Source organism: Thunnus maccoyii, chromosome 19 (genome assembly GCF_910596095.1).
Source record: "Thunnus maccoyii chromosome 19, fThuMac1.1, whole genome shotgun sequence".
In the NCBI taxonomy this organism is placed as follows: Eukaryota; Metazoa; Chordata; class Actinopteri; order Scombriformes; family Scombridae; genus Thunnus; species Thunnus maccoyii.
The window spans coordinates 11,109,342-11,134,293 of record NC_056551.1 but is presented as its reverse complement, the minus strand read 5'-3'; the positions used below and the strand labels follow the sequence as shown (position 1 = coordinate 11,134,293).

Here is a 24,952-nt window from a genome sequence, read left to right as displayed (position 1 = left end):
AGTGCAAGAGTGCAAATGTTTCAGTCCATGTTGGACTTTCCTCAGTGAAAAATGAGGCATGCATGATAAGTCACCCTATATATGGGTTACTCTACAGGTGATCTAGGTCTTGACTGAACACCCTTGAAGCCAATTACCAGCAGATCAGGTCATTACAAACACATTAGGATAATATAATTCGATAGCATCAACACGTTCTCATACCCATATTGGTATATAGATATACATACAAATGTTAGCTTTTACATTGGGAATGAGACCCACCAGTACAGAAAGACGATAAGATAGTCACAGAAAACAGGTCACATCTTATTCTTCATTTAAGCCACCAGGGTGTAGCGTTTTTCTCAATACATGTTGTGAAGAAACACAAAAAAACCTCTGGACACACACATGCTGCAGACAATTTGCACAGTTTAAACTTGTAGCGTGAAGAGATTTTGCTAAAGCTATGAGGATGTGGTTATTTAAGAAACTGAATAGAAGACATAAGAAACTGAAATTTGATGATGGAATAAATTGGATTCCTGCTTGTGTCTCTGAGGCACTTTTCAACCTTCTACTCTGATAAGTGCTCCAGATAACACTATTATAATATGTGGTTTTTGCTTTTGGAGAAGCCTACTATTTAAATCTCACATCTTTGTGTTGTTATTGTGACTCATGCAAAGGCATTCAATTAAAAATCATAAAATCAAGTTCACAATCATGTTCCAGGTTTTGTTTGAACAGTTATTAACATTCCTCAATAGATACATAAATACAATTAATAAATAAATTATTGTTCTATATACAGTATTACTGTTCAGTTCAATTTCCTCAGCAATGAAAGTATGCTCTTCAGCTTTGGCAGTCATGTAAGCATTTATCAGTGAGATGGTGCAGAGCCATGTGTAAGTCAGTAAATTTAAAAGCACCTGGCCTAACCTCCTAACTATGAGTCAAAACTTAGCTTCTAGTTGTGCAACAAAGTAGGGCAGGTTAAGAACTGCATAAGGCCAGGCGGGGCAGACAGTTCCCCTCCTTCCCCTGTCTTGTCATGATTGTGGTTATTTATTTTCCCTCTGAAATTCTGATGAAAGCTCAACATAATGAATTTTGCCAGCATAACCGTGTTTGAATAGATAAGAAATGTTATGGTTAACAAAATCCATTACAATTGCAATGAGTGTTCATGTCTTTTTCTATTTGCAGTTTGAACCAATCACAGTGCAGTTCCCTCATATAGCCCAACCCAGGAGGCACACTCTTAATACAGCAGTAATAGCCTAACAGGGATTAATGGTTACAAAAGCAATCCTGAGCCTGAGGGACACTAATTTTGCTCCCAGAAGTAAAATCAGAGGAGTGGGCAGGATACCCTTATATCCCTTGGCAGGAATTCTCGTCATTGTATGTGTTTTTTCTTAGGCAGATATGCTAAAGGCTACAGCTGTGCTAGACAGCTCCCGTGTCTCTCAGTTTGTATTTTATCTCCTTGCATCAGTCTAAAATGAAACATGTACAAAACTTTAACTTAACCTTTAAATAAAAAAAAAACTGTTGTATCAAGCATTCACCCACCAGATGGTGGTATTTCTGAAGAAACTCTTCACTGTGCATCCTTTCAATGTAAGCCCAGAAATGTTTGACAGTGGTCACCCACAGGCAAGTTTGTCATAACCTTAGCCTCATTTACAAAACCTCATAGAAATAGTTTTAATGTAACTTTTTTCCTGTTTAGCATGGAATATGTGCATTTGAGATGGTGACACCCATTTATCTTAATGTCCAAACTATAATGTTAGACTACCCAATAAATCCATCTTAAAGAATGTTTCTCACTATGGTAACTAAATCAGAGTATATACTTAAAACAAAGGTGTAAACCTATTGTATAGTTAAAGCAAAAGCCTTTTGTAAAACAATATGTGTCCCTAAACGTCATCCTTTTTTTTAACCTATACTTCTGAGTAGGAAGAAGCCCTGTTTGTTTTTTCTTTTCAATTTGTTGCATCGCTGCGCCTTTGTGGAAATGTGGGAATTGGCAGGCATTAGCCAGTAAGACCCAGTGGGTGCAAATCTATTAACATTCAGACAGTGTTGCAGTGATGAGAGCTGCTCTGTGACAGCTGCAGCCTCATGAGGCATGGTCACTGAAACCTCAACAACCAGAGGAACAGAACTACCTTTTTTTATGTATCTTACTTTCATCAATGAGCAGAAGTTGTCCCGCCACACTGGAAGGCTTTTCATGCTCAGTCAGTGTTTTCTAACACTTTTTTTTTCCTTCTGTTTGTGTCACTTCTTATTAAGGCTTCTTTGGAGGCACTGCCCCCTGCATTTAAATTCACTCTCTCCCTTTCAGCATATTGTGTTGTGGGTTGGGTAGGTTGGGGAGCTCCAAATCGATGTGTCACAGTTCTGTGCCAGATAATGCTTATTATGAGATTGAATTGAGGGGAAGTTGGACAACAACAGGAAATGAAAATAGGGAAATATGTAAAACTTTTCACTGGTAGCATGAAAAAGCTGTTGACAGAGCAAATATACTGTATGTCTTAATTGTAGGCAGGCTATGCAAAATGTACAAACATACAAATTATATTTATTTTAATCTAAAATACAAAATGTGCAATACATTTCACTCACTACTATATATCTGAACAGTACAGCCTGTTCAGATATACAGGCTATTATATGTATATAGTAGGTGGTTACCATTCAATATTTATCTCAGCATTCTATGCACTCTTCACTTCTTTGCACTATTTGTATCTTGTGTCACAGAAACGGTTTCACCTGTATATAGACATTTCCTTGTGTATATTTCTGAAGATTGTTGTGTTGTTATTCTGTGTAAGTACATTGAGATTGTGTGTAAACATACTAAGCCAATGAAGTTGATTCTGATTCTGATATAAGCTACGTACAAAGACACATGGAGGCTATAGACATATGATAGGCTACAGTTTTTTCTGTATTGCAGCACTTTCACTTTTCTTTTCTTGATACTTATATGTTACTTATATATTTTTGATAATACTATGTTAAGTGACATTTTTAATACAGGTCTTTTTTGTCTTGAGAATATTTTTACATTGTGGTATTGCTATTTTTTTTATTTTTTTTTTGTTACTTATTGCACTTTTTAATTGCGTAAGATTGTACAGGAATTAAGAGCAAAAACATGGGCGCGTGCTGTTATAAATAGACCTGTAAGTGTATGTTTGCCCTATATTCTCTATAGCTGTGTCATGGAAACATGATTGACACCTTGCCACCATGGGGGTGGCTGCACATCCTCGTCACCCGCCTACCCCAACCCCCCCCCCCCCCCCCCCCCCCCAGTCCAGGCGTCTGTGACGTGCGGATAGAAAGCGGGACCTGCCCTCCCGTCGCCATTTTTTCGGTCTCGTATTTGCACTTCTGCTGGCTCGGGTGAGGGGGCGACCAGCCGTATTAAGGGAAAGTATTAAAAGATAGAATCTTTAAGCCCGGGATCCCTCGTGAGCAGTTTCGGGATGCACGCGGGAGCTACAGCTAGCACCTGAGATGCACGCGCAGGAGACAAACCGATGCTCTGAAATAATTTTTTGTGTGAAGACGTGTTGCGGGCCGCCATTTTTCTGCTCACAAGTCTGCTCCGAGTCGAGAGAGGGGATTCAAAAACGCATTTCCATGACGTGTGCCTTACCGTAACACCAAGAAGATACAAATTAATCACTTCGTTATCCGACCCGCGGCTACTGGCAACCTTTTTACAGACATGAGGATTTATCAGATGAAAAACTGAGGCCACCTTTTCCGCTCTCATAACTGACACTGACTGGAGGAGATAAATTATTAGAAGAGAAGCTCTGTTTTCTCGGAAGGCGGAACGAAAAGGGGAAGCTTCATTGATCATTTTTGTTACTTCGGCCTTCGTCGATGTTTGCCTCTCGTATTAAGTTTATATGTTTTATATTTTGGCCGCTCCAACAATAACTCAGCCGTTGACTGCTGAACACAGGAACCACATTATGCTTCAAAGTTGGATCCAGCCAGTCGCAGCCTGTCTCTGAAAAACGTCAGGTTGTTTGTGTTTTTTTTGTTTTTTTTAATGTTGTATTTTTTTCAATAAGAGGTCTCTGGAGCCTGCAGCATTTTTGCAGAAATCACTCAGAAAAAAACCTCAAAGGGCGACGGATGCCCTGCTCTGCATCTCCCAATTTCAACCACGCATACACGTTTTAACTTATTGTCTAGTCTGTTTTGTAATTTTTTTTTCATTTGTAGACTGATATTAACTTATTTTTGAACAGAAATGTCAACTGCTCGGTTTGATTCAGCCGATCGGTCCGCCTGGTATTTTGGACCCGTGTCGCGACAAGAGGCACAGAATAGGTTACAAGGACAGAGACATGGCATGTTTCTTGTTCGAGACTCGTCGACCTGCCCAGGCGACTACGTGCTGTCAGTGTCTGAAAACTCCAAAGTGTCTCACTATATCATCAACTCTTTGCCCAGCAAGAGGTTTAAGATAGGCGACCAAGAATTTGATCACCTCCCTGCCCTGCTGGAGTTCTACAAAATCCACTACCTGGATACGACCACGCTGATAGAGCCAGCCCCCAGGTAGGAAAGTCACCCAGTGCCCCTCCACTAACTACCATGGCTGTAAGCATGATACAATATCTAAACACCTGGCCCTCACAGATGTGTTTTCCTATCAAAATACTTAGTAATCTAGATTGACTAGGTCGTCTATTTTTATCAGAACTAACCTACTTTTGAGTCAGACTGCAGTATCCTGCGGTTATGCCACGAAGCGTCCGGTTTTTCCAAATCTGAAACTGTCGGACACACCAGTACTATCACCACACATCTAGTTCACTGTTTTTAGTAAGGCCGTGTGGTGTCCCAAGACCCCAGGTTGGAAAAATAAACAATCACCAGCTAAGATACTGGTAAAGTCTGTGGCTTGTAAGTTTATCTATACTGTTAGCAATGTTTGCCTATATACAGCCACAACTCTTAACTAGAGATTCCGTTTTGCTACTGTAGCACTGATTGTGCCTTTCAGTGTTTTTATATCATCCATCCTATATGTCGAATTTGTTGTATCTTGCTCTAAAGCATTTGATTTAAAGATGGGTGTTTAGATTTAAGACTTTTTACTTAAGCCGTTTTGCTAATGACTTATATACGCATTAGAAAATATTCACATGCAGGTGTTCCTCGGATAGGCACGTGTAAATCACAAAGATGGGCCCTTTAACCTATCATCATCCAATAAAAAATATCTGATGCATGAGGGACATCTGTCCCTGATTTCATTAGTCCCACCATTTCTGAGTTTCCATATTCTCCACTTGACAGTAGCCTTCTTTTTATGGTAACCACATTATGTCTCCTTCCTTTGCCTCATTACTATGATCTCCCAAGGTACCCAAGCACAGTGAGTGTTCCTATCCAGCCCATGGGTGTCCCAGAGGAGAACCAGGAGTATGTGCGGACTCTATATGACTTCACAGGCAGCGATGCAGAGGACCTTCCTTTCAAGAAGGGGGAGGTCCTTTGCATCCTGGAGAAGCCAGAGGAGCAGTGGTGGAGCGCCAGGAGTAAAGACGGACGTGTCGGGATGATCCCTGTGCCCTACGTGGAGAAAATGGTACGACCCACGCCCCACCCTGGCCAGCCTACCCATGGATCTCGCAACTCCAACAGCTACGGGATCCCGGAGCCCTCCCATGCCCTCGTCCATGCCTACGCCCAGCCGCAGACACCTTCGCCATTGCCCCCTGGCACACCTGGGGCAGTTATCACCCCTCTACCGTCCACGCAGAATGGCCCTGTCATGGCAAAGGCCATCCAGAAACGAGTGCCGTGCGCCTATGACAAAACAGCTCTTGCTCTGGAGGTATTGTGAAATTTCTATCTTAAAGTCTGTTGGTTGTCATTTCTCTCTCTCTCTCTCTCTCTCTCTCTCTCTCTCTCTCTCTCTCTCTCTCTCTCTCTCTCTCTCTCTCTCTCTCCTTCCTCTCTCTCTCTCTCTCTCTTGTCTAGTTCTCCCTGCCCTGCCTTTGTAGGGGATCACATGCTTGTAGGGCTTCACCTGCTGTTTAAAATTACTCTGTAATGGATTGCTGCTTTTGTTAGCTATTAGCTGCATTGTTTAACCAAAGACATTTGGGTCCAGCTCATCCTTGCCTACACAATTATGTTTATGTCAGTACCCCAATTTTCATCTTTGTGAAGACACTGTGGAATTTTGCACTATAGAAATATTTCATTTTAGTGAGAACATCTGCTGCAGATGACAAAGGTCCAGAGTCTGACAGAAGATTTAAGGTTTTTGGTCCTTGCATCATCACAATTTGGCTGGGACAGTATTTCCCCAAGGTTGACAGCTTTGGGGGGCCCATGCAGTGCCTGGGCTGTGTCTTGTCTCTCCTCTGTGTGTGTGTGTGTATGTGTGTGTGTGTGTGTGTGTGTGTGTGTCTTACTCACTGACTCGTCACAGTGCTTATCAGAATCAAAATCACAGATTTGATCAGCGGAGTAGCATCACGTGAGATGATTTACGTTGCATGCAATTGGTCTGTGAGTTTCCTGGGCTGCATAACCAGTGCAGGAAAAGCTAGAAAAGCTGCGCCATTTAAAATAGAAACACTCTGTCAAAATTTAATAATCCTCAGTAATTTATCAGTTATACGCCCAGGTCCAAATAGGATGGTGTCTGTGTCCGGGCCTGGACCGCGGTCCGCCTATTAGTGGCCTCAGCGCTAGTCAATGACTCAAAACAATTCTATGATAACATAGGGCGTTATCATGCTCGCACACTTGTGAGAGTGAAAATTATCAGTAGACCACTGATATTAAAGATTGTGTGAAATTTTTATCAGTGGCGCTCATAATTCTGCAGAATGAATATAGGGGAAATACTGCTGTGATCTCTAGTAAGGAAAGCTGAAAGCAATATGTTGACAGTCTTCAGCAATATGCATTGCATGGATCAAGCTCACCAATCACAAGAGATAATGGGGCAACATTTCATTTATGTTTGCTCTGTAACTATTTTGGAATATGTCTCAAATGTGGACACATGTCAGAAGTTCAGTACATAGTTAAACAAATACAGGATAGAAATTTTATATTTCACACCTTAAGCAAAATATTTCTGGCACTTTACTGTTTCTTGTAATGTTAAATTGCACTCTTCTTTGAAATCGCAGTAGTATGAAGCTAGTAATGAGAAAAGGGGAAAACACCAGTGCTGCCTACAGAGTTAATACTGCAATCTTGCTTGAGATGTGTGAAAGTGCCTTAAGATAATTTGCGGCTCCTCCCCAGTCCTATAATATGTAAGACGAAGTTCTTGCTGTATGGTCATATCGAAACATTCGCAACCAAACAGCAGCCACTCTGGTTGCTTGCTGCCTGCCACCACTACCTGTTGCCACGGGGTGCAGTGTGAAGCAGTGCTTCAGGTAAAGTCTGCCTGTACCCACCAATTTTACATATTATCAATGTTAATTCTTCAGTAAGCACCTAGTGTTTTTAAGTGCATTGGGAGATTTTTAGGTTAGGAGAAAATAGGGCCTATCTGCAGGTGATTCACATAGGATTTTCATTAACTTGTTGCTCCGGGCACTGGTGTCATACTGCGTGCTGATGCTGTGGTTATGGGCTACTACCTGTAGCCAGCATTCATTGAAATGAATGGATGTATATTAGACAGTAGGGTTTTTCTCCTAGGGGGTGGGTGAGAACTCTGTGATGAGACTGACCACATGTTGTGGTTCAGTTTCCACTTATGAGCGGAGCCCAAATTCTATCAGCTGTCTCTACCTCCCAGTGGCTCAGGCTCAACCTTTCAGCCAGCCGCCAAACAGGCAGCAGCTCTGTTGCGCTTCTCAACAGTGCACTCTGGCTAATACAGATCTGCTCTGACTGTGGCAACATGTTGAAGCATGTGATGTAATGCATAATGTGCACTTCACACATTCGCCGGGGCTCGAGAACGCCCCACTCTGAAAGCAGACCGAGCGGTAGTGAGGCCCCCCCAGGGGAGGGATGAAAATGAAAGGTATCTCTGCTACCATTCACTGACATCAGAGTGTGTCGGAAGTAAACTAGGCTGCCCCTATGACTCTTGCATGGAAATAAGGGTGTAAATTAGACAATGAACTACCCTGGTGAATGGTTTTCACGCTAAAGGTTAGACAGCTCCCTGTAACAACACTAGTCCTGTCTCCTCTGCTCTCTCCCTGCGGTCCTTTTTTTTTTTTTTTTCCTCAATATCAGCATCACCTCAGGAAATGCCTAACACCTTATTCAGACTAACACGGTGACGCCAGTTGAAAAGGTCAACATGACACATCAGCCGGCCTGGGTCTGCACCCTCCGCTGTCTGTCACTGCCCATCTTTTGTCAACAGCTGCATTGAGCAGAGATGGAAACTTTCATTCAATAATAATGATAATCAAGTGTTCATTTAACCAACACCACAAAGAGAGACAGAGAGAGGGCAATCAAGAACGAGCAGCATGCAGGAATGGGCAGGCAAAGCAAGCGTTGGGGAACTGAAACTGAACTTTATTTGGGATTTAATGTTGTGCAATTCTGCGTAAGCATAGTTTTACTTTCAAGTGTCTCTGGAGGAGCGAGTAGAGATTAACCTGTGACTGTGGTCCTGTACTGTATGAATGGGTCAAACACATGTTGAATACGTGTCAAGTAGGAACATGTCAGATGTGTTTCACAACTAGGAAAAAAAATGATTTGAAGTGTGTTCACAAGCATCCTCCCATTCCAATGCACCTTTGATTCCCTGAAGATGATTCAAAATACAGTTCCACATTTATTAATAGAATACAACTGAATTGTGCATCTGAGTGGAAAATTAATGCATTTATTATTGCAACAGCAAGTACTCATCTAATTCCTGTATTAATCATAATGGTTACTCTAGTGTTTGCCCAACTTGTTAGTTACGCTTCATAAAAGTTAACAAGAGATGGCCTGAAAGATCTGTATTTGAGCCATTGTACATATTTTGCGTTGAATTATTACCCATATTAGGCCCAGTCAATTCCACAGTTGCCAAAAATGCCCACTGATGTTTCAAAACACTAGAACCTGTTCTTAACATGTGACCATAATGCAGTGTCAATGAAGATGTTCACTCTGTTAGTGTGCATCAGTGATCAGAGCTGCTCTGGGATTAAGTCAGTCAGTCAGTCACGTTGCCTCTTCAACAGAATTTTTCAGGCATACATTACCACAGCCTGAATGTGCGACTGTTGTACCTGAACTTCCATATTTTGTTATTTCTGGTGACGAAGAGAGCCTGTTCAAATCTGTGCCACACACTTTTATACTACTCCATGCACAGGCACAACAGGAAAGACAATAGGAAACATGTGAAGGACAACTTTGATGCAAAAACTTCATTGTGCTTCCTTGCACATTGTTATGGCAGAGAGGGATTGATTTTTAATAGTAGTCAATTTTGAATCTGGAGTTGAACTATTAAAGAACATTGTAGACAGGATGCATTATATAAACATAGAAAAGTGCATTATATATTAAGTATGTTAAACATGACAATAAGATTAAAAATTCATGTATCGACAATAAGCTACATTTACAAGTTCAGTGTGAACATACTGTAGGTCTGAATAAGTGTCAGTGTTGACTATATATGTGTGTCCAGTCTGATATGGCTTGGGTTTGTGCACCTAAAATTTAAGACTCCCAGTGTGTTGTCTTGGTGCATCGTAGTTTACGCCATTTGATGACGTTGGCATCAAATGGATTTTAGGAATTAGCGGATATTGTGGCTTTTGCAAGCTTGAAATGTAGCATGGTGCTAGTGTTCATTTGTTTTCAGTGGGCAGAAGTCATTGGTCATCCAAGTTGATTTTTTTTTTTTTTTTTTGGTCCCTTTATCTTAGAATGGGTTAAGTTATGTCTCTGTTTTTCATCATCTCTCTCCTTCCTGCTGTACAGCTCAAAGATGAGCAGAACATCCCACAGAGAGCGGTCGATGCTGCAGAAGCTTCATTTAGATTAATGGAACTTTTTGCTTGAGAATAGCTTCTGTTTTTTTATGCCTCTGTGTCAGTGACAGCCGTGGCTGGAGGCAGTATGTTTTCAGATTGCCTGTCCGCCCCCTTCTCGTGAACGCTATATCTCAGGAACGCCTTGAGGGAAATTCTTCATATTTGGCACAAACATCCACTTAGACTCAAGGATGAACTGATTATAGTTCAAGATTATAGTCAAAGGTCAAAGGTCACTGTGACCTCACAAAACATGTTTTTGGCCATAACTCAAGAATTCATACGTTAATTTTGACAGTTTCATACAAATCTCTAATAGGATAAAATGAAGTGATGACCTTTTTATATCCAAAAGGTCAGAGGTCAACTTCACTGTTACATGATAATGTTCTGCGAAAACACTTTTCTGGCAATGATTCAACACCATGACTCAGGAACAGAGGGGGAGATTGTGACAATATTTCACATTTGGTCAGATACTGAATTGGTGAAGCATCATTTACTGTCATGGCACTAAATTCCTTCAAAATCTTCACTACAAATATTATGAGTCTGGACAGACATGGATGTAAACTGCAACTTGACTGGTTGGTGGAGGCATACACCACAAGGTGGTATTTCTAGTTTTTTGTTTCAGTGGCAATGATTCAGGAATAAAGATACTATTGAAATTGCAAGTGATGTGTGTTCGTGGTCCCCTGAACACTAGCAAATAATTATGCAGACATCTGTAGGGTTTTCTGAATGCATATGTACTGAATTACAGTGAAGGTACAATTGCTGCTCTTCTGGCCTAAAATAGGAGTACCGGGGAAAACCCTTAACAGGAGCATATTCTCTGGATTACTGCTTTTGATAACCATAAATCCATTATCTGACTGCAATAAATTCTACATTTTAATATGCTAATATTTCATTTAATATTTCAGTACCTTTGCACAAAAGAACTAGAAACCATACCTTAATAGATCAGGTCGATTGTTTTGAGACCTTTTTTTAGTAACTGCACTTAAGCAGTATTGAGTAATCAGTGTTCACAATCATAGTTATTTAAATTGAAAGAAGGAAGCTACCAGACACCCTAGAAACCAGTTACTATAAAGAAACTAGCTAAAACCCAAATATTTCCTGTGGTATATTTGATTTACCGCCTTAAAACTTGCTTAGCACTATAAACGCATACCTTCCCTCGTCTCATCATGTCTCTTCTATCTATCTCTGTCTTTGGCTCGGAATAAGTCAAGGCTTACAGTAAAAAGCCTTCAGTTTTGTACTGTGGCTATTTTGGTGCCTCTGGGGTTCAAGAAGCAGAAGCTATGAGTCATTATTTATTCACTTCAGAGACAGGCAGTCCCCAACAAATGAAATCAGGTTATGTCCTGCTATGTTTTAGGATTTGACATTTAGGCTACTTGGTTTATTTTTATGACATAGTATTAGTCTACTTTTTTATGACTGCTTCTCAACAAATCCTCTTAGAATGAAGCTTTATGCTGATGTACCCTTGACGTATAATGAGATGCATTTCAACACTTGGAAATTGAAAGTATGGAGATTAAAAGGTGAAAATGTATGAGGGGCAGCTATTTTTTCACCTTTTTTAAGTCTTTTATTAAACATAAGTGATAGTGATCTAATTTCAGTACATCCTGGTCCTTTTGACAGACTCATTCAATGGAAGTTTGTCAGGCTGATTCAACAGCAGCTTTCTATGACTAAGTAACATTCTTGTCATTCCAGAGTAGCGTAAAGGATTATTGTTACAGATAATGTGTAGGACTAGATGTCCTTGAAGTCTCATTCTGAAGTTAAAGCTACAGATAGTGTGCCCTCTCATTCTCCTTTCAATCATGGTTTTGATGATGGAGACTTTTCCCTTCTAATCCTGATGAAGAACATATGGCTTAAACAGATTGGGGTCACATTCGGTGTCACAGGCCCATCTGAGCGACAGCTCTCTGTCATCTGTTCAAACCACACTGTAGCGCATGTGGAGATCTGACAACCAGGTTTTATTTTAAAAAGTTAATAAATCAGCGTGAAATGTTAATATTTGGAGTAGTTTTTAAAGTCAACATTGGTCATTTGACAAATGCATTTTGTTTTTATCTTGGGCTATGAAAAATGTTGACTCTTTTCTTCTTTTTTTTGTAAAGAATAGGCTAAATATTGGCGTTTTCATTTTATCTGCTGGACATTATGTGGCAATTACACTAAGGGAATTTCCATTCACATGTTTATGTTCTCATTTTGCTCAATGTTACAAACATTTTTCACGCTTGGCTGAAGTGGGAAGGTTGGTGTGACAAAATGAGACAAAGTTCAATGGAAACAGACTTACCAAATAAATGATGATGTAGGCTACATGAAACATGTGACTATAATGTCACTCCAGCTTCAGCTCCACTGAAGAGATAATGGCGTCTCAGATTCAGATCTGTGTGGAGCGATGAGGAGACTGTAATGTTCTTCAACTTAATACATGAAGCAAACATGAATTTAATGTTTCCACCATCTTTTCTACATGGTTTTCCATCAATTGAGGTTTGATTGGTACTCTTTTAATTAGGTTATGTTTTTGCTTTCATATCTTATTGCACTGGGTACCGAATAATGTTAATTTCATTCCTTTACGTGTACAATGTGTCAGAATGACAATAAAACCATGAAATCTTGAATTTTAGAAAAGTGTTGTTGCACCGACTTCTGCATTTATGTCACAACACCTAATTGGACAATTTGCGCCACCTAGTGTTCATCTCGATGCACCTGATTTTTTTGCGCAACAGTAGTAGATGGAAACACACATTCATTTGCATTATCTTTTGCTGATTTTTTTTTTTTTCTCTCCAGAAATTCTGTTAAAATTTGCACTACATTTGGATTGAAAATTGATTTGTTTGGTTGTTAATCTACCTCAAGCGTTCCAGTGTCAGGCTGTCAGGATGTTTTAGGGAGTTGTCGTGTTATAGATAAACTGTGATAAGTGGGCCGGTAGTTACTTTCACATCATGACCACTTCAACAAAATGTGTCATTCGACATTTAAGCTAAATATGGCCACGAAATGTTGCGGTTCCATGGTAGTGTGATTAACTAAACTCAAACTTCCCCTCCCCTCCCCCCCAGAAGTGTGTTTTTAGTTTGCCTGCACTACATTTTTTTAAATTGTTATCTAGTAGAGTATCTGGAGACTGACATGACTGACAGCAATGTAAAACTCTGTTGTATTTGTATTTGTATGTAATATATATGTTATAGATATATCAAATTTTGAAATTCATTCAGTTATTCTGCAAACAAAACCCTGCCCCTCCTGTAACTCAGCCTCCTGTCTCCTTCTCTCCTCAGGTCGGTGACATTGTCAAGGTTACACGGATGAACATCAGTGGTCAGTGGGAGGGAGAGGTGAACGGACGGCGGGGTCTCTTCCCATTCACCCATGTCAAAATCATAGACCCCCAGAATCCAGATGAGAGTGACTGACCCAAGCGTTCGACTGGGCCCTCTCGCCAGTGTCGACCCGCACCTGAATCTGCTGGCTGTCTCCACCTTTCCCGCCAGTGTCACCACGGTTACGTGCTTGCCTGCTTGGGGCTGTACCATGATAGCGACCCTTATGTTGTTGCCAACCGTTGCAAGGCTTTCTGACTGTTTACAGTTTTGGACATTGGATCAAAACTAAAACCTGACCCCTCTTCATCCCAGTTCCCTTTCCCACGTCTTTGTTCTGGGCTGGGCAGTGTTTTTTTTTTTTTTTTGTTTTTTGTTTTTTGCATTAGTATCCTTTTTTGTTTCCAGGTCACTGGGCATAAGTGTGAGAGTGTATGTGTGTGTGTGTATGTATAAGTGCATGTGTGTGAATGGACATTTACCACATTGCAACTTGTCCTTTTTTTAGTTTCTCTGAATATTTGTTATTTTTGAAGTCTTGGGAACTTTAGAAAGTGTTGGTGTGTGTATGTTTTGTTGATGTGCAGATATTTGTACGAAGTAGGGAGACACAGTATCCCTATGGACTTGGGAGAGCACTGAGGCAACAAGGAGCTAACCAGCCAGTCAAATGTTATTTCTCCAAACAATCAAGTCACTGTTGTACCTTAACCATTACACAAGCACACAATTGTGCACACTTATTGGCCGTGCGTTCTTCGGGTTAACAGGTTTTTGATGTGTATGTGTGTGTGATTTTTGTGTCAGGAGGAAGCAGGAGAGATGGGTTCGCGGAGGATCAAGGTCGTTCCATGACAAAGTAGATCCCATTATTCCACCCACTGTACATCCTGGCACAAGTCTGGCTGATGAGACTATTTATCTTTTTGTTAATAAGACATGACTCGGTTATAAGTGATTTATCATATTTTTCCTAGTATTTGTGTCACATTTGTGCCACATGATCAACATAGTTTTTGTTTTTGTTTTTGTTTTGTTTTGTTTTGTTTTATTTGTAACGGACAAGATATATGGCAGAGGGGTGACTTTGCATGTCCACTGGGTACCTCACTGTACTGCCCTGTACATTATTTTCAACTAAACGGACATTGCTTAGAGATTAGCAGGTTTTTTTTTTTGTTTGTTTGTTTGTTTTTTAGTACAAACAGCACCAAGCACTAGAAAATAAATCTCAACGTTTTGCAGAGTAGTGCGAAGTTTTTAACAGATTTTCAAAAAATCAAATAGCAACAATAGCAGTAGCCCTGGCCAGCACTTAAGCATGTGACTACAAAGCTTGCTAAAATTCGCAGTGTCACGGTCTGAGAACGAGGACCGAAAGTGAGAAACCCCACTTTCAGTGGCATAGGTCAGGGAAGGAGGAAATGTCTCAGCAAGCCAATGAGATCCCATTAATGCCTTTTTCAGAGAGTAAGATAAATGCATCTTTTATGCATCTTATGTTTTTAATGTGCTGTTACTCTTGTCCATATAGGATATTCTACTAGCTTTATTCCTTAAATATTTGGTCTGTGCACAATTTCTGATCCCTTTTTATGCAAGCGGACTCTTCATCAAGAAGAGTGGAAAGCATCTTTGTTCATACTGTGCTGCAACCGATTCTATTTGATCAGTAGAAGCTGAGGATTAAACAGTCGTGCGAACAGTGCTCACCCCTAGATTTCTGCTGTAAAAATGAACTATTCCCACCCCCCCCACCCCCCTCTCTCTCTTTCTCTCTCTCTCTCTCTCTCTCTCCTCTTAGTGCTTTTCGTTCAAATCATTGCTCAGCTGTTCACTCGGAGTAATATTGTGCCGCTTTAGTTGTATTGCAATTTCTTTTCTTTCTTTTTTTTTCATTTTTTTTTTTCATTTTCTCTCAATTTGTAGTCGGCTGTTAAATCAAGCATTTTTGTTAAAATGAGTGATGTTATTAAACTAAAAGTACCTAAGGGGACATTTACAAAAGGGAAAAAAAGCCTGCTGGTTGCCTCTGTGCATGACCTCTTGGCCACGGAGATGGTTCTAGGTGGCCAAATGCTGCTTAATGTCATTTATTTCCTTATTAAATAAAGGTTTCTCTCATTTTAATGCCTCCTGGTCTGCAACATCACACCAGTGTGGCTTTTCCTCGTCAGACATAATGAAATCTACTAATTAAGCAATACACCCTGATTCTTTACTTTCTAGAGGTGAACTTGCTTTTCTCATGCTTCTGAGTTGTTTTGTAATGGCATTAACAGTATTACTGTGCTCTCTTCTCATATTCTAGGAAAGCCTGTCTTTTACTTAAAAATTGAAAATTGTGCCTTTTTATTTTCTTATACCATTTACATGTGTTAATATTTCCCATGGTTAACACCTGTGCTGGTATTGACCCTTTATGTACAGGACAAATAAAATAAAATCTACGTCTACTTCTTTAAGCTGCTCCGTCTGGTATCTTTTATCCTCTTGTGTTGTCTTTTTTTTTTTTTTTAACAACATAAGAGATGTGTTTGCAGTAGCCTGGCATCACATGTTGTGTATCTAGAGCACAGGACAGTTGCTCTTGCTCTAATTTTTGACAGTTCCAGTTTAGATTCTGGCTGCGCCCAAGAGAAAGGAAGCAATTAATGAATTTTAATGAAGTGCTAATAAAAGAATGTCAGCTGACCTAGAGATGGGGAGTGGAAAACTTTTCAAGGGCAATGTTTCAGATGGGCACATCCTGTGGCTGCTGTTTGTTCAGTACATATATTATGTATTCTAAATGCTTCTGGTGATTGACAGGCAACATGCAGGTGCTTATAAATACAGAATGTTGGTTTAGCTAATTCAGGGATCCTTCACTAGGATTTTATTGAAGCAGATATGAATATGCTAGATTATGCAACTGTTCCCATTTGTACTAGCCGTAGGCATACAGTACATGCTTCTACAGTACATGTACCGTGACTATGGTATGCTACTGTTCTACGCAGATAGCAGAGGTCTTCATGCTGTAAAGCACATCAACAAAGTGCTGACATACAGATGATACAGCAGCCTAGAAATAATTGCCACATCATATCATCATAACCCACAAGATGAGTTCTTAAGATTGTGTCTAGGAAGTCACAAGCACAAATTTAATCAAGTTTAGATCACAACTTATGCTCAATATATATAAACATTAACTGATGAGATCTTATACATTTTGCATAAAATCTCAAGCAAGTGATGTACTCATACTGCATCCGTAGTAATATCACAGTCACAAAAACAGTTTTGTTTTTCTTTGACTTCCTTAATCATTCTCTTCCTTAATGTCTATTTGGATGTGATGAGGAAGAGGTTTGTATATTTAATTTCTATCTGCTTTGTTTGCCTCAGTCTACCTGTTGCCAAGAATAACATCCAACACCTCTGATTCAGATAGCATTAGCGAGTTTTTGACTGGTGTGTCAATTGTGATCTGTTTTATGTTCCTTTGTTTGGGCATAAGGTTTTGAAATTATGATCCTCACAGCTATCCCACCATTGAGGGAACTGTGTATGTACTGTAGTTCTTTCTCTGCCCTTTATCACTGGATGCCTTGTGCTCGCTGTGTGTGTGCCAGGTTAAATTGCCATTAAAGGCAGTCGATGTACACCTCTGGACTGCGATAGGCGGTGGCTGCAGCAAGAACGACCATAATAAATCAAACTTAGTTGAATCTGACCTCTCCTCGAGGCACAGTATGGGTGTGTGTGTGTGTAAATGGATGTGTGGTATGGTCGATGCAGGCCTACAGTCCATTACCACCACCGCCCTCAAGCTAGCTGTGATGGCAGCTGCCACACTGTAGAGTGTTTGACCCACAGAAGTAAATGCACAGTGTATCTTTACTGTTTAAAAATATGACGATTTATGAAGATAATTTATTTCTTAAGGTAAACCAAAAGTATTTTATCACTGATAACTTATGTAATTACTTCTGGCTCCACATTGATTAAAATATTAATATAATATAGATAATGTGCTCAGTATAGTCTAGCAGTTAAAACACTGTCCTATGGAGGAACATGTAGTACATGCTCTGGTAGTTTCCTGTTTTTCGGTTGAGCTTCAATGCAAGAAAATGTCTCTTTATACAAGACAGACAGAATTTAAGCCCACAATCTCTTTGTTCAAGCCTGCGTCTGAACCTGCGAGCTATCAGTGATTTTAGAGCTGCAGCTACAGAAGCCCTGACGTGCAAAACACAACAACATTTCAGACAACACAATAACAAAACGGAAAAGGTACAGACTAAATGTTATTATGATTTCCAAAATGTCGTTGTGTTTTGTGAAATGTGTTCTCTAAAATGTGTTTTTCCACCTCAGGACCACTGTATACATCAGCTCTCAGACAAACAATAATTAGATATAGTTCAGAGTTCAGGTTTAGACCAACAATCATAATGTTCATCAAAAATAATGAACATAAAGTGTAACATTTTTGAGTTTACGTCAATTTGAATTTACGTCTGAATGTGTTCCAAAGCCCACAGTGTTTAGTCCTGCAGTTGTTAGTAATCAAACATGATGTAAAAGATGTAATCTCACTCATTAATCAGCATTGCAATCGGCACAGTCAGGCTTATATTTAACCCTCACACCTTCTTCCAGGAACTGCCAGTCATCTCAGTCCATCTGGTTAAATAAACCTTTTTGAGCCTATAGATATTCACCTCCTTCAGCAGACGATAGGACTAAATGTTCCAACTGAAATTAGAACACCCAAAACAAGCAGTACACTTTTAATAATATATATTTTTTAATTGAATGAACACACACAAAATTTTATCGAGCATCTCACAGAGATATTTTGCATAAACTGTAATTTTTTCTCTGGATTTTTTTATTTTTATTTTTTCATAGTATTTTTCTTAGTATTGTACAGTACAGATCTTACAATCATAGGTTGACTCTGGTAAATGCCTTCACTAAATGCCTACATGCCCTTTGGTGCTGGAATTATAAATCAAGCACGCTAATTGACCCCATCTGTTTTCTATAATTCATTTTATAGCGAGGTGAGAGGAATCCGGGATGAGCTATGTGGGTGACCCAGATGACCCAGGGTACCTCAGGAAGAGCCGGAGGTTACAACGGCCATCACTTTAATCAGAATGTCACAGTTTCAAACTTCTTCACAGCCAAAATGTCTGACATTAATGAAGTGTCCTTTAGAGACACAGTGACTGATGGTACCATACCTACTCTTGGTACGGTATCAGACATGACTTCTCTCTGGTGAAAAGAACACATCTAATGCATTTTTTACAGTGATGTTAAAAATTGCATTACACAAAAACATGTTAGTTGATGTACTTCAGAAAATTCCTTTGCAGTGTCTGCTCCCTGAAGCTTTATACATGTCCCAGATATGGCTTCCCTCTCTCTCTCTCTCTCTGTCTCTCTCTCTCTCTCCTCTCTCTCTCTCTCTCTCTCTCTCTCTCTCTCTCTCTCTCTCTCTCTCTCTCTCACTCGTAAAACATTTACAGCACAGACGTTCCTGCCTTCTGCTGGGGAAACTATGCCAGACTATGATGGTAATTCCACACTAGCTGTCTGTCATGGTTTTATCAGGTCAGACTCCCCCGCTCTTGGACTGTCTCTCACTGCTCCATCCTTCTCGCCCCTAAGTTCACTGTTGTGTAATATTTGTGCTCAAAAGATTCAGATGCAGTTGATGAAAACATACTTGGTGTTCTTGTGACATTTAATAGCTGAACTCTCGGTTAGTTGTAGTATAGCAACATATTACTTGAGCAGCAGAGTTATAAACCCTCAGTGTAGTTTCATGGACATGTTAAAGTTGTTTTGGTTTTTTCTCACCAAGTTTTGGAGGGATTGACACTAAACTTTGAAGACACTTTTCATCTAGTACCACCAGGCAGTGGGTCAAATTTTGGACATATCCAGTGAAATATCACACACGTTTACCACTTGTTGTTTATCTGCATTTATTGTGATATATTTATTTCCTCAGCATCTAAACACCAATATACAAAGATTTAACTTTTTGCTGCAGGTATTTATTCTGATTTTATATGACTTATTGGATATGACTTTAAAACTATATATTCCTCATAATTTGATGTTGAAAGTACATTTTGTCATGCATGTCATTTTTAGGCCACACTGTGTTTTAAGCTATGCCCACTCTCAGCCATAGATGAGCACCAAATTAATAAGGGGAAGCTTTTTGAAGCTTTTCAAAAAACCTTTGATACCTCAATATGATACTTCAACAGTCTCATTAAAGGTCTGTTATAATACAGATGGGTATCTTTTCATCAAATCTGCAGATGAAATTTCCCACTTATTTCCCAGATGACTTGAAACAGAGCAATATACTGTACATATAATGTCTCAAAACACATACAGTACCTACTTTAGCACAAGCTCAGCCTGAACTTGCGTGATCAGGAATATAAAAAATCAGGAAGACATGGATCTCCACTTTAGATGAATAGAATTTTTGTCCAGGTTAAGCCCCACATACATTACACGTTCCTGGAAATACATGAAACTTTATACATATTTATACACTTTTAACACAGACTGCTGAAGTAGTCAGTCAGTTGCTTGTTCACTCATAATAACAGCATTCCTTCAAGGCTTTAGCGGTTTTATCCTCCACCAATGATGTCATCATCGCAAAAGGTCAAAGTTCACCAACAGGAGTATGAGAAAAGCGGGTACTGGCTCCAATCTGCTGTGTTGCTGTGGTGGTGGTGGTGGTGGTAGCTGTGTTGTTGTGTGCTGTGTTCAGCTGTGGCAAGTGGATGGGGTACAGGGTGGACGAGGGTGTGCGCTGTATCAACGTCACTGGAAGGGAATGGAAATCTGGCATATTCCACAGATCTGGAGAAAAGAAAATGACATTATGGTTTATTTCAATGCATCATCATGTCCATGTATCTTAAACCAATGAAGGAGTCTCATTCCTGCCTCCCTTCCTCTTGTTACATTCTGATTCATTTCTTTTATCTATATGTGATAAGACTGTTTATATATTTTATTTTCCTTCACTAAATCCCACCGGATTATATGTATGTCATCCTGAGTATCTTAAATCAGACCTGTAGGGCTGGTATGCCACGGATGCAGGCACCATCTGTTCTTCACAGCTGTAGTCGTATTCGTGCAGCTCCAAGGGCTCAGCGTGCAGACTTTCAGATGGGTCTTGCTCCAGAGCCCAGGCTGAAAGGTGACCCCCCTTCAGTGACTGCTCTGTAGAGGCCTGATTCTTCCCTGCCTCCACTGACTGAGCGGTAGAGGGCATCCTCTGCAGGCCTGAGAGGGAAATACAGTGTTTAAGAGGATGTGGTGTGAGGATGTTGGCACATTGTTCTAAAGGAGCATATATTCATATTATCTAGACAGTCTTTTGGCATGGTATGATTTCATGACAATGATGCTTCAATTTGGGAATGAAACTTATTTTATGATTCAATTAACTTAAATGCAGACACTTTGATATACATACAGATGATATACTGTATTAATGAATATCTCAGCAATTACAGAAACTTACCTGGAGGACTCTTGCAAAGAGCTGCCTTGTCCAGTGTGGCCCTCTTTGCAGGAGGACTTCTATTTGAACGACACCTATGAAAAAAAGAGAAAAAAAGAAAACAATATTTTAAAAAAGCATAAGAGATAATGTTTTAGCTATATATGTGCTTATGAAGTAGTGGAGAACCTCTCTGCAACAAATTTCTTCCCTAATAAAAACTGTAAACATACCTTTTACTGTGGGAATGGGTGCCACCCTCCCTGAATCCTTTAGCGAAGGGGTTGTGGTCAATCTTTAATTTGGTGATCTTAAAAAAGGCGATAAGAAAAGTTAGTTGTGATGAGATTAAAGGTTTAATCATTCAACATCTGTAATACCCAGTTTGCTCCTGCATGTGTTATCATGTTAATGTTATCTTTTACTCTAGATTATTGTTTACATGTTTATACCTTTGGGTTCTGGTAAGCAGTCACCGCAGTGAAGGTCGTCTCTGGGAAGGAGAAAGTCTGAAAGGGGCCCCAGCGGACAGTGTAAGGACTGTCTGCCTGGATGACATGAAATCTGGGGAAGTAGCGATGCATGGAGTGCAGGATGATCTGATGAGTGAAAAGAAGGGAGTGAGCAAAATATATGGTCAAGCAAGCCAAAGGATAAACACAGCATGTTATAATCACTTCATCTCTGCAAGAAAGTAAGATGGTTTCTTACATGACCATGCTGGTCCAAGGTGTTGTTGGTGAGTTTCATCTTGAGAAAAGACAACGACTGCTTCATCCAGTGACTTCCTGTGGCAGGCGAGTCTGGATGCATGTATGTCCGACGTGGGGGCTGGGGCTCTGCCTTCGCTGCGACCTCCCACTGCTCCTTTTTCCACTACAGAGGGGGAAAAAAGTAGGGGGTTGCCAAGTGTGAGGCTTCAGGACATGTCTAATTAATCAGAACTCTTCATGAATTATTGAAATGTTTTTGGGTTTTTTTCATAGTGAATGATAAAATGTGAGAGAGTTTGTTAGTAGCATTTTCAAAATGTTTCAAAATGACCACCACACCAAATGAAATTCTCTCAAAGTTCACTCCATTCATTTTGTTTTCAAGTGTATGCTAAAAGCAATGTCTGTGACCAAATGGGCCAGAGTAGTTGATGTAAGAGCCGTTGGATGTATGGATGACTCACTGCTCCATCCCATTCACTATCAGTGAATGAGATGCTAATTGATTGGGCCTCCAGCCGAGAGTACACAAACAGGAAGCATTGAAAGGCTTTGATATGCAGCGGTGAATGGCCCAGAGTGGGAAGGCCAATGTCTGGCTGCAGACTGCTGCATTTTACGTACTGCAGTCTGTTGGTTTTAATCCAATTTTTTTGTCAGCAAACAGAACAAAATGTAGAACACTGCGAAAATCACAACTCCAAGATGTTGCGTATGACCATACCTTGTATTTGAAGCTGTCTACAGGAACCATGTCCATCATGATGACATAATTGGCAAAAGGTTGGAGCCCAGATAGACTGACACTGCAGTGTGGAAACATTCTCCTAAAACAAAAACACACACAACTCATTAGTTATGGATTGGTTTACATGTTTTTGCAAAATGATTGAATCAAACCCTGTAATTTTTGAAAAACAATTGCATGCTATATGTGTTGTAAACTTAGCATATAGGCAATTTCCTGTAGGTTTTGGTGATAAATGATACAAACTACTACTGGTATTTTCAGAAAGCAGGGAAATACCCTGGTAACTGGAATGTGTGTTAAATCTTAAATCAGTAGCCAACTAAACTGCACCAGCGTTGTTACCTTCCATGCTTTGTTATAATCATCTCTGTTCCGATGCTGTGAAAGGACTTCCAGAGATCAGAGTTCTCCAGTGTCATCCTGATGCAGCCCTGCTGGTATGAGTCAGCTGCCGGGGGGGAACGGGGCATGTTTAGATTAGATTTGGAGTCTGTAGAGACAAGACAAATATATATATAAACTTACAGACCTATTTACAGAACATGTAACTTGTTTATCCCAGTATGAAGTTTACGGTAAAGATATCAAATATAGGTGTGTGATCAGGATAAGACAGCAGAACTTAAGACATCATATATTTTAGTTCTACTTAAATGTTTTATACTAGAGATAAAGGGTGGGAATTGTTTTGCACATCCTTATTTTGATCTCAGTTTTCATTATTCAAAATATAGCAAAATAAAAAGTTAAATATTCATGACAATTTAATTGCATTTTTTCATGCAATGGAATAAATGAACAAATCCTTACAATGCATTTTCCCCTCTTTTAACATTAGTCCATTTGCACATGCATGCTCATACAACAAGGTAAAACTTACCGGACATGTGTTGCATATTTCTGTCTCCAGCAACCAGCGGATCCTTGATGCAGAAGTTTGTTGTGCTGCTTTGAGATGTTCAAACACTGAAGTCAAATACATCAGGGATCTCTACTCTTGAAAGGCCTGAGCCTTGAACTTGATTGGTCATCCCAGAAAGGGTGGAGTCTTAACAGCCAAGAGGGTGTAGTCGGAGCAGACCGAGGGGGCAGGTGAGAACATTACCTGATGTGTTGAGCTTTTGTTGTGAACTCACAAGTCAGTGGCCATACTATGGGACTGTATGTAGATATTGGTTTCTTATTGTTTCATTTCTCATACATGGGCCATCTCAATACTGGTATGTTGTGGTGTCTCTTTTTATGCATATAAAACTGCAAAGTCATTAATCTTTGACATTTTGGCATTTCTCATCCCAAAGAGACAACTATGCCAAAGTTGCAGTGCAGGAGATGTTTGATTTGATCCTACATATGGATGCTAATCTATTAAATGGGGACACAATCATACATCCTTCATTTGGCTAGTCTGAATGAAATCCAAACAGACTTTTAGGGACTCCAAATATTAATGGATTAAACAAAACAATCAGTTATGATTAGTCTTCACACAGACAAAACCATCTACCTGAGACTTGATTGTGATAAATCCAGTAGTGTTGCAACTGTACACAGACAGACACTATGCAATGGGACTGAAATAAGTACTAAGTCCAAGTTGAAGGACAGTAAACAGAATTTCAATGTGCCTGGGGGGGATGGAAGAGCAGACAAACAGGTCCCTTCCTGGCAGCTTTGGTTGTGTATTGAGAACAAGTCTAGAGATTACAGAGGTGATTGGAGTTGGGGTCTGCCCTTGACAATGCTGCTAATCCTAAGAGGCCATCTGCCCCCCCTCATGGTACCTTTCATTCATGGTACCCTTGCATTCACATCAAATCCGGCACTATGATGCAAGGGGCTACAAGGGTGGGGGCATGTTGTTTGAGGTACTGGTGAGACAATGAAATACGGTACAGGAATTCAAGTTGGAATTACAGATGAATTCATTTATCAGAAGCCAAAACACAGCAGTTTGTAAAACTCACAGACAGGATTTTACAACAGCAACTGTTTTATCTTTAGTTGCGATTATCACAAAGTAAACAGCCAAAGACATTCACATTACAAAGTAATCCACTAGGAATGTGCGCTTGCATGTATGTGAATGGTCACCACAATGTGACGTCGAGTTGTGTTTCGGCAAAAGTTGAGTCTGGTTCACCCTCTTGCCGGATGACCAAGAAGGTCCAACAGCTGCACTTCCCTCCTCAGGCCCCTCAGACCTCTCTCTTCAGGCCCCTCAGAGCTCTCTCCTCAGCCCCTCAGAGCTCTTTCCTCAGGCCCCTCTCAGGCAGGTATTATTGCCCTGGCAAAAAAGTGGACTTAACTCCAGGAGTCCACTGTTCACTTCCCATTTCCAACCATGAGTGTCATCCCAGATAGCAAAATTAATTTGGCCCATACATGGACTACATGTTTGCTTTTCTTCTGGCCCCGTATACACCCAGTTCCTTGGCCCAAGTTTGGCCCATACATGCATAACTGTCATAAATAAAAAACAAATAGGCCTGCCTTGCCCAATGTGTTTGACACAATAG

At 40.1% G+C, this 24,952-nt stretch overlaps 2 protein-coding genes across 3 annotated transcripts; one reads left to right on the top strand and one right to left on the bottom strand.

Moving 5' to 3' along the window:
- The first annotated feature begins 3,345 nt into the window (after positions 1–3,345).
- crkl (v-crk avian sarcoma virus CT10 oncogene homolog-like) lies at positions 3,346–15,885 on the top strand. Of its 2 annotated transcripts, XM_042396020.1 has the most exons (4): positions 3,346–4,053; positions 4,284–4,596; positions 5,407–5,881; positions 13,379–15,885. In XM_042396020.1, the coding sequence occupies exons 2-4, from the start codon at positions 4,286–4,288 to the stop codon at positions 13,511–13,513; spliced, it is 921 nt and encodes a 306-aa protein (XP_042251954.1). In that variant the 5' UTR covers positions 3,346–4,053; positions 4,284–4,285; the 3' UTR covers positions 13,514–15,885. The 2 variants fall into 2 exon arrangements, with proteins under 2 accessions (XP_042251954.1, XP_042251953.1); XM_042396019.1 differs by having other exon boundaries at positions 3,346–4,596.
- A 3,587-nt stretch (positions 15,886–19,472) lies between these two features.
- Positions 19,473–23,621, bottom strand: LOC121885924 (T-box-containing protein TBX6L-like). The gene is made up of 9 exons (XM_042395759.1): positions 23,314–23,621; positions 22,776–22,923; positions 22,407–22,509; positions 21,681–21,845; positions 21,422–21,568; positions 21,203–21,279; positions 20,991–21,064; positions 20,536–20,749; positions 19,473–20,317 (listed from the first exon to the last, which is right to left on the bottom strand). Exons 1-9 carry the CDS (start codon positions 23,327–23,329, stop codon positions 20,125–20,127), a joined length of 1,137 nt encoding a protein of 378 aa, XP_042251693.1. The 5' UTR covers positions 23,330–23,621; the 3' UTR covers positions 19,473–20,124.
- Positions 23,622–24,952: the final 1,331 nt, after the last annotated feature.